Source organism: Sciurus vulgaris (assembly GCF_902686455.1).
Source record: "Sciurus vulgaris genome assembly, chromosome: 1".
Classification (NCBI taxonomy): domain Eukaryota; kingdom Metazoa; phylum Chordata; class Mammalia; order Rodentia; family Sciuridae; genus Sciurus; species Sciurus vulgaris.
The window spans coordinates 192638017-192650470 of NC_136461.1; the positions used below are offsets into that span (position 1 = coordinate 192638017).

Below are 12454 nucleotides of genomic sequence, written 5' to 3' on the forward strand. Positions count from 1 at the left end.
GCAAACATTGCAAACTCAGGCAGAAAGATAACTGTTAAATATTTGCCATATTTACCACCACACTTATGGAACTGAAGTGGACAATAATCTAAGTGATTTTGAACTATATGATAACTTTCATCCTTAAGATAAATGTGAATTTCGGTCCTGGGAATTAATTCAAATTTTCTTGTCATTAACATTTGTCACCCTGAAGTTACACAAAGCATCTTTCAGAGTTATCAATGAAAGTAATATTTCCTTTAACCCATTATTTGATAGTTGCTCAAAATGTGAATTTTGGAATGCTTTGTGTGTTAGGCATTGTGGTGTGTGCTGGGGCACAGAGATAAGCAAAGCAAAATCCTTACACAATAAATTCCTTCAAAGTTGTAATGACCATTTCCTCTCCTTTCCATGCAGTTGAAACAGGCAAACTTTTATTCAGAAAGGAAGATTGATTAATTTCAGGCTATGTTTCTTAGAATATTCTTGTGAGTCCAAACTTGTCAGTTTCAATAGAGTGTCATGAGAAAGCATCATTGGCACTAAGCTGATTGCTTTGGTGTTCACTCAATTAACATTGAATCATGTGCATTTTAAAAGAAATCCTCAGGCAGGAAACATCAGAGATTTATTTTTTATTTTCTTATCCCTTCATCCAATAAAGGAAATCTCTACAGAAGACTTAAACTAATGGGGGATTATCTTGTGTGTTTACCCTCCATTCTCAGCTCTTGTTAATAATGAATGAATGAGTTTTTAAACAAAACTTTTAAGTGAATTCATCCAGATATGACTTGGATTTTTTTCCCTCTGGAAATTACCTAGATGTCTGCTGTATTTATTATCTTAAATCCTCCTAAAGAGAAAAGTTCAGAGACAACTAATGCTTTGTTACTCAATATGTAGAGATTGACAGCTAAGTTAATTGGCACGGCCAGGCATCTAAGAAATAATAAATGTTGCTCCAGGTCATTTCTTTTCCTTGCTTCCAAAGTACCTTCTTTTAATACCTCCAGATGATTGAAATGGTAGGGACTTATAAAGAGACCCTCCATATCTGCTGAAGTTTGAGGAAGAGAAATCTACCTTAAGACCCATAAAACCTAACCTTGGCCTTCTCCTTTCCTACCACAAATTTCAATGGTAAAAGTTTACTAATTTTAGCATACACTCTTCTAATAAAATCCAAGATGTACACTCACTAGCTGTGTATCCTTGAGCAAGCAAATTAACCTCTCTGTGCATATTTATTCATCGGGAAGGTGGCAGAAACAATAGTATAAACTCACAGCTTTAGCTTTGGTTTAAGGATTCAACACATTAATATACATAAAATGCCACCGTGCTCTGGGCACATTCTTCAAGTGTTAGTGTCCACTTTGCTTTCTGTCCTTCTTATTCCCTGCTAAGTCACAGAGAGTCAGGATTTTGCTTGGCCTGCGATAACAGAATTCAATAGATATTGTGGAAGGAACGCAACTTCCTTTTGGCACCAGGAAAATTTCAGCGGTTATTTGGCTGCAAATTGTATTTGTGCATTCTAGAAACAAATTCTCCCTGGCTTTCTTTTGGCTTATTCCTATATAATAATAATAATTTTAAATATATGCGATTTGCATTCTAGGAATATCTCTCAATTTAAGTCACCTTATTTCACACAAACTTAAACCAAAAGCTTTGATAGTATAGAGTCCTGGTTTAATTATTGCTGTTTCTGCATTATTCATGCCAACGGAAGTTCATTTCATTAGGTGGTCTCCCGGCTAGGATGTACTGAGCAAAAGGCTTCTGAAGCTGACTTTTCAAAAACTATCCGACATGAAACATGACTCTTTAAAGTAGCAGATGCTTTCCACCAAATCCAAGACGGCAGGTCTATCAGCAGGGGAAGTGTAACCATCAGACCCTGAGATAGAAGTCCCAGCTGCCATTTATCAGGACACAGGCACATAATAGCTTTCATTTTGTCAACAATCCATATTCTTGCTCTGGCCCTTTCTTGTTTATTTTCTTTCTATATACATACTTTGTTAGAATCAGAGCTATTATTTCCTGTTATGAAATAGAAGATTTAGGTATCTTTTTCTTTTTGTCAATTTATTTCATGTGTATATCTTTATTATGTCTTTATTTAATCATTTAATCATTAATCATTCATTCTTTTGAGATGGGCAGGAGTAGGGGGGCCTCCCTATGTTGCCCAGGCTGGCCTCGAACTCCTGGGCTCAAGAGAATTTTTCCACCTCGGCCTTCCAAGTCACTGAGACTCTAGGTGTACCACACCACACTTAGCATGCATGTGTTAGGGTTAGGGTTAATTTTTTTGAAAAATTTCATTATTTATCAAAATAAATAACCAAGCAGCAGGGGAGAATGGCTGGGTCAGGTCAAGCCCACTGCAGTTGCTTTTCCAATGAGGCACCAATGTCCCTGTTGTGTTCCATGCCAGGGGTGAAAAACGCTGATGAGAACGAGCTGCAGGAGATTGCCTCCGAACCAGACAGCACGCACGTGTACAACGTGGCCGAATTCGATCTGATGCACACGGTGGTGGAGAGCCTGACCAGGACCGTGTGCTCCAGGGTGGAAGAACAGGACCGGGAGATTAAAGGCGAGTCCCCGGATGTGGGTGGCACCAAGCACCAAGTCTCCATGGACTATAAAAATTCTTGCTATCCCTAATGTCGACGTTCCTAAGACTCATTTTTCTCCTACACCATCAGAGTAAAAGGGGAGCATCTTGGCAGACTTTGTGGGGGTGATGGAGGAACACTTTACACACTAGATTTTTTTTCTCCATAGTGTTCCATTTAGACTACCATGGTTTTCTTTTCTTTCTTTCTTTCTTTCTTTCTTTCTTTCTTTCTTTCTTTCTTTCTTTCTTTCTTTCTTTCTTTCTTTCTTTCCTTCCTTCCTTCCTTCTTTTTTTTTTTGATATTTTTAGTTGTAGATGGATATGATCTCTTTATTTTTTTAATGTGGTGCTGAGAATCGAACTCAGTGCCTCACACATGCTAGGCAAGCACTCTAGCACTGAACCACAACCCTAGCCCATCCATCATGGTTTTCTAATTTAATTTTTTTAGACCACCATATTTTAAAAATTAATCTTCAAATCTTGTGATAATTGTGCATTCACACACAGTTGCAAGAAGTAATACATAGAGTATTTTTACCAGGTTCCTCCGATAACAGTACCTTACAAAACCGTGGCACCAAATCACAAGCAGGATATTGGCCTTGGTGCAGTCTAAGTACAGAACATTTCCGTCACAGCAAGAATGACTCCTGTTGCCCATTTACAACTATCCTGACTAACATCCTTCCCAAACTCTCTCCACAAACTCTGACAACCACTAATCTGTTCTCCATCTCTGATTTTCTTTCATTTCAAAAATTATGTAAGTGGAATTATGCAATATATAATCTTTTGGCTTTGGCTTTTTTTTTTTTTTTTTAATGCAGTATATTTCCCTGGAGATTTATCCAAGTTGTTACATGTGTCAACAGTCCTTTCCTTTTTGTTGCAGCCTCATATTCTATGGTATGGATGTGTCACAGTTTGTTTGATCACTTTCTCTCTGAAGAACTTTTGGATTCTTTCCAGCTTTGGGCTACTGTGCATAAAGCTGCTGTGAATGTTTGTGTATGGGTTTGTGACTCATCCAATCCATGAATACATTGTGTCTCTTCATTTACTTGTATATATTGGTTTCTTGCATGAACATAAGTTTTTTGTTTCTCTGGAATAATGCCCAGGAGTAAGATGGCTGGGCTATTTCCTACTTGCATATTTAGTTTAGTTTTCATTAAGAAACTGCCAAACTATTTGCAGAGTGGCTGCAGCATTTTTGCTCCCCCTAGCAGTGTATGAGTGACCCAGTTTCTTTCTGTGCATTGCCATACATTTGTTATTGCTACTATTTTTTAAATTTCAGTCATTCTGATAGCCGTGCCATGGTGCAGCACTATGGTTTCCATTTTCATTTCCCTCATGGCTAAAGAACATCTTCTTGCATACTTACTTCTCCGTGTGTATGTACTCGTTGGTAAAATGTCTCTTCATGTCTTTGGTCCATTTTCAAGTTGAACTACTTTTGTGTGTCAAGGATCAGGTAGGCATAATTTATGTGGGTATATTTCACAGTTCTCTGGTCTGTTCCATTAAGTCTACTTGTCTAATCCTCTTCCGATACCATCTTGAATGTAGCTACATAGTAAATATTGAAATTGGGTAGAATTGACTTCTCCCACTTGATTATTCTTTTTAAAGTCCATTTTTACCCTTCTGGTACCTTTGCCTTCCCATTAAATATTAGAATAATCTTTACAAATACATCTTACTGAGATTTCAATAGGAATTACAATAAATCAAAGATCGATTATCAAATACCAATCACCAAATATCAACATGGGGAGAAGAAGCATTTTTAGTTTGTTGACTCATCCAACCCATAAACCATTCTGTCTCTTTATTTAATTAGACATTCTTGGATTTATCAGTTTTTTATGATTCTTAGGACTTAGGTGTATCATATACTTATGTCGTATATAGGTTTTGTTATAAGTCCACCTAAGAATTTAATTTTGAGTGATTTTGGTTGTATTTTTAATTTCAGTGTCCACACATTCATTGATTATAAGTAGGAATAAGCTTGATTTTTGTATACTATACTCTTCTGATTTGTACTTTTTAATTAGAAGTTTTATCTAAATTTTGGAGAGTTTCTATGTATAAAATCATCTGCAAATATTAAACTTGATTTTTGTATACTATGCTCTTCTGATTCGTACTTTTTAATCAGAAGTTTTATCTAAATTTTGAAGAGTTTCTATGTATAAAATCATCTGCAAATATGGAAGTTTGTTTGCCTTAACTTTTATTTCCTTTGACCTCTATAATATTTATTTCCTTTTCTTGCCTTATTGCAGTTGCTATAATAATTTCTCATACTAAGTTGAAAATAACAGTTGTGAGTGAACATCTTTGCCTTATTCTCCATTGTAGAAGGAAAGTTTCTGATTTTCAAGGAATTAATCCCTTTCATCAGGCTTGTAGGATTAATGAGTGTAGAGTTCTTCATAGTATTCTCTTATTATTCCTTTGATGTCTATAGGTCCTATAGTAATTGTCCCTGTTTCCTTTCCTTTTCTGGTGGTATAGGTGTAGAAACCTTACCTTCTTTCAAGTCCTTTTATCCCCACATCTGTGTATCATATAATTGTCTTGAATATTTCTGCACCCACAGAGAACCATATCAGAAAGTTTATATTTTCTGCTACAGCCATCAAACATAATTTAGAAAACCCAATAATTTAGTAAAATATATTGTATTTCCTTATTTTTATACTTTCTGTTATTTTACCTCCATCTTGAGGATATAGGTTTCCTTATTTTTTAGTTATTTTCTTTCTGTTTAGACAACTTTCTTTAGCCATTCTTTTAGAATATGTCTGTTGGGATAAATTGTCTGTTAATGAAAAATTCTCTTAAATTTCTTCCATGTGAGAATGCCTTGGTTTTCTCCTAATTTCAGATATTTTTGCTCAATATAGAGATCTGGTTTGATAGTTCTTTTTTCTCAACACTTGAGAAGTGTTGTGCCTCTTCCTTATGGTTTCTGATGAGAAATGTGTCATTCAAATAGTCTTCCTTCTCTAGGTAAGGTGTCATTTCTCTCACATTGCTTTCAAGATTTTTCTCTTTGAGTTTAGTTTTCAGAATTTTTACTATGATATTTCTTAGTATGAATTTCTGAGTCTGTCTTGTTTGGGGGTACATTTTCTTGAACCCGTGGTTTGTGTGATATGCCAAATTGGGAGTGTTGGAGGGGTATTATTTCTTCAAGTGCTTTTTCAGCCCTGACTGTTTTCCTTGTGGAACTCTGATATGAATTATAGGTATTTCATTATAGTCCCACTTGTCTTTAAGGCTGTTAATTTTTTAAGTCTACTCTTCCTCTAAACGTTCAGATGGGGTCATTCTATCAATCAAGTTTACAAATTCTTTCCTCTGTCTACTCCATTCTGCTGTTGAGTTCACTGTTATTTTTTTAAAAATGTTGGTTGTTATACTTTTTATTTCTAAAATTTTGACTTGGTTTCTTTTTATATTGTTTACTTTTTGCTAAGATTTTCTATTTCTTTGTTGAGAGTTTTAATTTTTCCATTTGTTTCCATTATGTTTGTAATTGTGCATTGACTGTACTCTGATTTATCTGGTTTCCTCTGGTATCATGCTGGCAAGGAGGTAGGGGTACTGCTTCACTCTTACTAGGTAGGGGTAGAAGTCCAGTTTCCTGACTTGGTCTCCTTTAACTAGCCTTCCACTGATACCACCCTAATAGGGGAGTAGGAGTCCCTCATTACTGGTCCCCAGGTAGCCTCCACCAACAAACACTGCTACGAAAGTGACCTCCTTACTGGGGAACAGTGGCGGAAGCTCTGAGTCACCACTAGGTCTTCCCTGACACTCTCACAGAGTGAAGAAGTGGCCCTGGTTAGAAGACCAGGCTGGCCTTTAGTGTGGTCTCCACTGATGTCACAGGTGGGGATGAGATAGGAAGGATTCATTACTCCCTGGACCACGCTAACTGGGGTGAAGGGATGAGGTGATGTGATTATAGCCAAGAAAGGGTAGAAGTACTGACTTCCTGTTTAGCCTTTGCTGTCCCGGGTGGTGTGGACCACAGCTTTCTCTGTTGTGTTTCCTGGAGTAGAGCAGTTAACGCCTAAAAATTTTCTGTCTTGGGAGGTTGGCTTTTTCCTGGCCTCCTGGCGTGAGAGAGAAGGTTTTGTTGCAACATCTTTCTTTCATCTTTATCTTTTGATGCTTCTAGGTTGCCAGATACTTTAGTTCCATGTTTGGAATATATGAATAAAAAAGAAACAGGAAACTCACCACTGGGATATTACTTGAGTCCTACAGTCTCCCCCTTCCCGGCCTCCTTCCTTCTAATTTCAGTGTCTTCTTCTGCTAGTCTTTCATATAATTTCCAGAATTTTTAATTATACTCAGAAGGAGAAATAGAGAAAATTATATCTGCTGTCTTCCCAGGAACAAATTCATCATGTATTTTTAACACTCCTCATGGTATCATTGGCCTGCAGGTGGTACCTGGCTTTTGTGATCTGGGAAGAGGGGTCAATGTTGAAGTCTTGGAGTCTGATTTTGTTTCCTGCCTCTATTGTATCCAGGAGTGTGACATGAATCCATTTGGCTCACGTCATTCTTTCTTCCATCATCTCATTTTCTCCGGGTCACATCTCTTGGGATTGGGTTGGGTATCCAGACAGTAGGATCCTGAACAAACTTCTCTGGGCTTCAGAGTGAGACTCATTTAGATCCCAGCTTCTCTCTCACACAAAAGAACTTTACATGTGGTTGATGATAAAGCATGCAATACAGTTCTGGTCATACTTAATGTTCAAAAATTTTCCCCATTTTTGTGGTTATTAAAGTCCCTTGATAAATGCTTCTAAAGGTTGAGAAATCCTAAAACCCAAACTCCTTATTCTCATTTTCACCTTTTATTCCTTCTCCATTTGAATTTTACACTTCCAATGTCTTTATAGAACTATTTGTTTTAACACGTATATAACATACACAAAAGGCTTAGATGGTATTTTGACTCAGAGTGAGCATTCAACGTGTATTAGTTGTTTTGTCTTCTTTTTAAATTTTTATACCGGACATCTGTTGAAGCCTTTATTATGGAGCCTATAATATCTGATTCTAAAAACCACAAGCTCTGTCAGGAAACCTAGATGTCAATCTCATCTTTCAGACTTACTACTGGTGAGACCTTCATCAAATTCATTAGTTTTATTGTGTCTTAGTTTTTTCACCTACAAAAAGTGAATGACATTAGTAGCTACTCATGAAATGAGATAATACTTATAAAGAATTCAGAATATATTTAGATTGCACACATGCTCAATTAATGTTTATTTTTATTGTTCATTAACAATTTATAAATGTCTATAAGAACATTCCTGGGAATCAAGGGCTATGTCTTATTTAAGTTTGTACCCTCAGAACTTAGCATTGTGCATTACCATGCACTAATGTACACTAAAATATTTGAATGAACTACTCCAGACATTAATAATTGAATAAACTTACCTAGAGAAAAAAAATCTAAGAGGTAGTATAAAAGCAATAGTCACTTCTGACTAATGAAATTTGTTAGGTTTACAGGGATAACTTTGGGAAAAAGGTTTATTTGATATATTTCTTCACTTTAGCCTCAGCCCTCGCCACCATTGGGCCACCTACAGAGTTGATTACTTCTGAAGTCACTGCCAGAAGCTTTATGGTTAACTGGACTCATGCCCCAGGAAAAGTGGAAAAATACAGAGTTGTGTATTATCCCACCAGAGGTGGAAAACCACAAGAGGTAAGAAGGAGACAGTGTTTTTAAATGATACTTTTAATTCTCTGAAGTTTTCCATAATAATGAGAACAAGACCAATGTGTATGTGAGAGATGATTCTGTCACACATATTTTAAATCATTTGAAATACATTTCTGTGTGTCTATATTATCCTTCCATCCCTCTGAATAATGGTGGTTGCATCGTCTTCTCTTATCCCTCCATCAAATAACTCTCAGGACTGATCAGGTCTGCGTATCTAACTTAGCTTATTTTTCTTCTTAAAGTTAGTGAGTTCTAAAGCAAAAGTTATCAGTAGCCAATTATCTGGTCAGGACCTCTTTTGATATTCATTCATTTTTTTCTCTACTTGGGAGTGGTGAGATTTCTGTCTTAGTGAATTCTGTGTGTTTCAAATTATGTGGAGATATGATGGACAAGTCCTCCAGGGTTTGAAGTTTCCTGAATATTTGTAAAGATTAGTGCAATAGAAAAGTCATAATAAAGCAGCTGCAGGCAGCATCTTTCAGGGTTTGGCCAACACAGAAGAGAACACCTTTTGCCAGATGATTGGGTCCTTCCCAGTCCCCACTTTTGATACATCTGTTCACAGGGAATCAATTAAAACATGATGAAATCCCCATTTCCTTTTGTTGTTCTAACCTCTGATTGACCTCGGCCTGTTTCACAATTTTCTTCTGTATTACTATTATTATGGCAGAATTTGTGAATATTTTTCCTTTCAAGTATTAAAAATAAGAAGTAAATCATGGAGTTTTTAATCAGTTGGACAAAAAAAATCAGAGTGCTTCCAATCATTCTTTTTTGTTAATCATTCTTTTTTATGACTAATAAACCTTTCAGATGCTCCCCAGATTTCCAAGGAAAAAAATCATTTGTCTACTATTATGAAATGGATGCGAGTAGAATAATGATTATCTCAGGAATGACACAATTTCCATTAGATAAGAATGAATAAATGCCTTTGGCTGCATTTCATAAAAGATACATCACTTTATGTGGCCATTCAAGGAGAATTGGTAGCCATGAGAAAGGAGGATGTGGCGCAAATAATAAAATAGCAAATGAAATGTTCTTGCTGGAGAAACTTTTGTCTAGTTCTGCATATGCAATGTTCCATGCTCATTCCTCAAACCCTTCTTCACACAGGTGCTGGTGGATGGAAGCATATCTTCCACAGTGTTGAAAAACTTGATGTCTTTAACTGAATATCAAGTAGCAGTATTTGCAATATATGCTCACACGGCTAGTGAAGGCCTACGAGGAACGGAAACCACACGTACGTATTTAATTCTATACCACTTCTGACTTGGGCAGTCTGCTTAGGTGGCACTTCCTAAATCGGGCTGCTCTGGCTGTACTGATATACATCCTAAGGCAAATTCCTAGGAGATAATGCTCATGCCTCACGTGGTGCAGGTCCCATGCCGTAGCTGCTGATTTTCAGTGCTCCATGTGGAAATGGGTGTTATCAATCTCTAGAACGTTTAGGAGAGAGCAACCGTGGTGGTAAAGGGTGCAGAATCACTCATTGCATATTAATCAGATATTCAGTAAATGCCTCTTATGAGCCAGGAACTGTGTTAGAATTTGTCAGTAGGAGACGAGCAAGAGCTCTGTGGCTCTTGTGTCCAGTAGACGATCAAGAAGATTTTGCTGCATGTCTCTTCATTGTTCATATGATTGTAATTAAAATCAGCTCTGAATGCTAGCAGTTCCCCAGGTATGATCATGATAACACATAAACAACACACACACACACACACACACACACACACGCACGCACACTCTGAGAATCATGGGGAGAGAGAACTATTTTTGAAAAGATCAACCATTCTTTTCATAATTTCAAATAATGAGTTTCTACTACGTGTTAGACACTATGAAACTTTTGTCTCAGAATATCTACCTCTGAAGAGCAATAACAATTTAAAAAACACCGAGAACAATATTCCAGGCACTATGGTAATCATTCTCTATACATTTTTGAATTTATGACTGACAAGAATCTGTGAGGTGGGTGTTAATGCCTTGACTTTGCAGAAACATTTGAGTGGCCATCCTTACTCTCAAGGATATTTTTGTGTAGTAAGGAGTGGGCGTGCAAACCAAGGATATATAAACATGCTCGTGCAATGAAGTCTTGTAGACACACCAACAGAAGTCTGCAAGTGTAAGAAAAGTCTTGAGTGTGCCTATGTATGAGAAGAGTAGGCAGGGTCACATTTTGAGGGATCTAGAATTGTATTTGAAAACAATGTTTCCTGTTTTTCTTTTGCATTAAGCTAGGAACTTGCAATTTTCCTAATCCCTTTCTGCCTCCCCCTTAAACATGGCCAACTTTGTTTCTTGGTTGTTCCATTTTTCTCAAGGACACTTATAAATGACTGAACATTAAAATGAATTTCCTCTTACAGTTGCTTTACCCATGGCTTCTGACCTTGAACTGTATGATGTGACTGAAAATAGTATGCGTGTCAGATGGGATGCAGTTCCTGGGGCCACAGGATACCTGATCCTCTACGCTCCTCTCACAGAGGGCCTGGCTGGGGATGAAAAAGAGGTAACTCTCTGCACCCTACTGCACTCCTAGAGTCTTTGACTTTTTAAAGACGTATATATCTATATATCACACACACACACACACACAAACACGTGTGTGTGTATATATATATATATAATGTAAAAATTGAATGTATACTATGTAGAAAATTCAGATTGACAAGAAAAAAAAATCATTTGTAATCCTACCACCTAAAGATAATGATTTAGTAACTTTTAGCTAACAGTCTTTATGAATGATTTTTTTTTTTTGGAGGGGGGACTAGGGATTGAACCCTGGGGCGCTTAACCACCTAGCAACATCCCCAGCCCTTTTTGGTATTTTATCTAAAGATAGGGTCTCTATGAATTGCTCAGTTCCCTGCTCAGTTGCTGAAGCTGCCTTTGAACTCATGATCGTCTTCCCTCAGTCTCCTGAGTCATTGGGATGACAGGCGTGTGCTGCCACTCCTGGCATGAATGCATTTTTTTTTTTCCTGTGGTGCTGGGGATGGAACTCAGGGCCTTGTGCTTGCAAGGCAAGCACTCTACCGACTGAGCTATCTCCGCAGCCCCATGAATGCATTTTTAATACAACAGATGAAGGCCGTTTTATAGCCTGCCATTTTCATCTCATTTATTGTGAATATCTGTCTGTACCATTAAAGACTATTTTACATAGTCATTTTGTTGTTATAGTTTTCCACTGTTGGTTTGTATAGGTTGTATTTAAACTCATATTATTGGACATAAGGGGTAACTTGTATAAACTATGCTTGAAATTCTTAACATTCTTACTGGGTATTTTTGCATGATTGTCCAGTTATTTCCTTGGGATAAATTCCAGAAATGGAGTTTCTTTAGTGAAAGGAGTATGCAAAATATTAAAGCTTATTCTAGATATTACCAGATGGCTCTAGAGGAAGTTTATATAATTTCTTTTATCATACACAGTTCATAAATGGTTATTTCACCCACGAGTACTGATTTTTTTTACTAATTTGAGACATAGATAAAGACATCTCATTGATATGAATTTTTGCATTTATTTTAAATCATGAATATTTGATTTTCAAATTATTTCTTTCAATACTCAGTACTCATTTTTAATGTACAGGGGGCAATTGTTAGAATGTGAACATTCATGAGAAAAAGATAAAGTATCTTGACTAGGCTGTGGAGTGGAGAAGAGAGGCAGTTTAGAACTTGGTTCTCTAACATTGTTTAAAACCTGCCTCTTCTGACTGAAATCCGCAAACATCAGTGAAAGCTATGGTGAATCTGAGTATCAAGAACAGCATTGGTGACCTGCATTCTCTTATTTCTAAGGCTTATAAAGCTTTTTTCCATTCAGATGTCAAGTTGATCTTGATTGTTTTGATAGAAGAAAAAGTTACAAATGATCCTGCAAAGATGCTGAGCCACACTAGAAAACAGGAAAATAATAACTGAAGGGATACTGATTTCTAACTAAAGGAATAGTGATTCCTACCAACAGATTAGTGAAATTTTTTGAGTCTGATAATAGCATT

General features: G+C 36.8%; 1 protein-coding gene across 4 annotated transcripts in view; it reads left to right on the top strand.

Annotated features, from left to right (window-relative positions):
* COL14A1 (collagen type XIV alpha 1 chain) overlaps positions 1-12454 on the top strand; it is a 220956-nt gene that overhangs the window by 68076 nt on the left and 140426 nt on the right. For all 4 annotated transcript variants that reach the window (XM_079140174.1, XM_079140175.1, XM_079140177.1 and 1 more), the window contains exons 9-12: positions 2435-2596; positions 8233-8384; positions 9531-9660; positions 10799-10944. In XM_079140174.1, coding sequence (XP_078996300.1) covers positions 2435-2596; positions 8233-8384; positions 9531-9660; positions 10799-10944 — 590 coding nt within the window. The remainder of the gene's footprint in view (positions 1-2434; positions 2597-8232; positions 8385-9530; positions 9661-10798; positions 10945-12454) is intronic.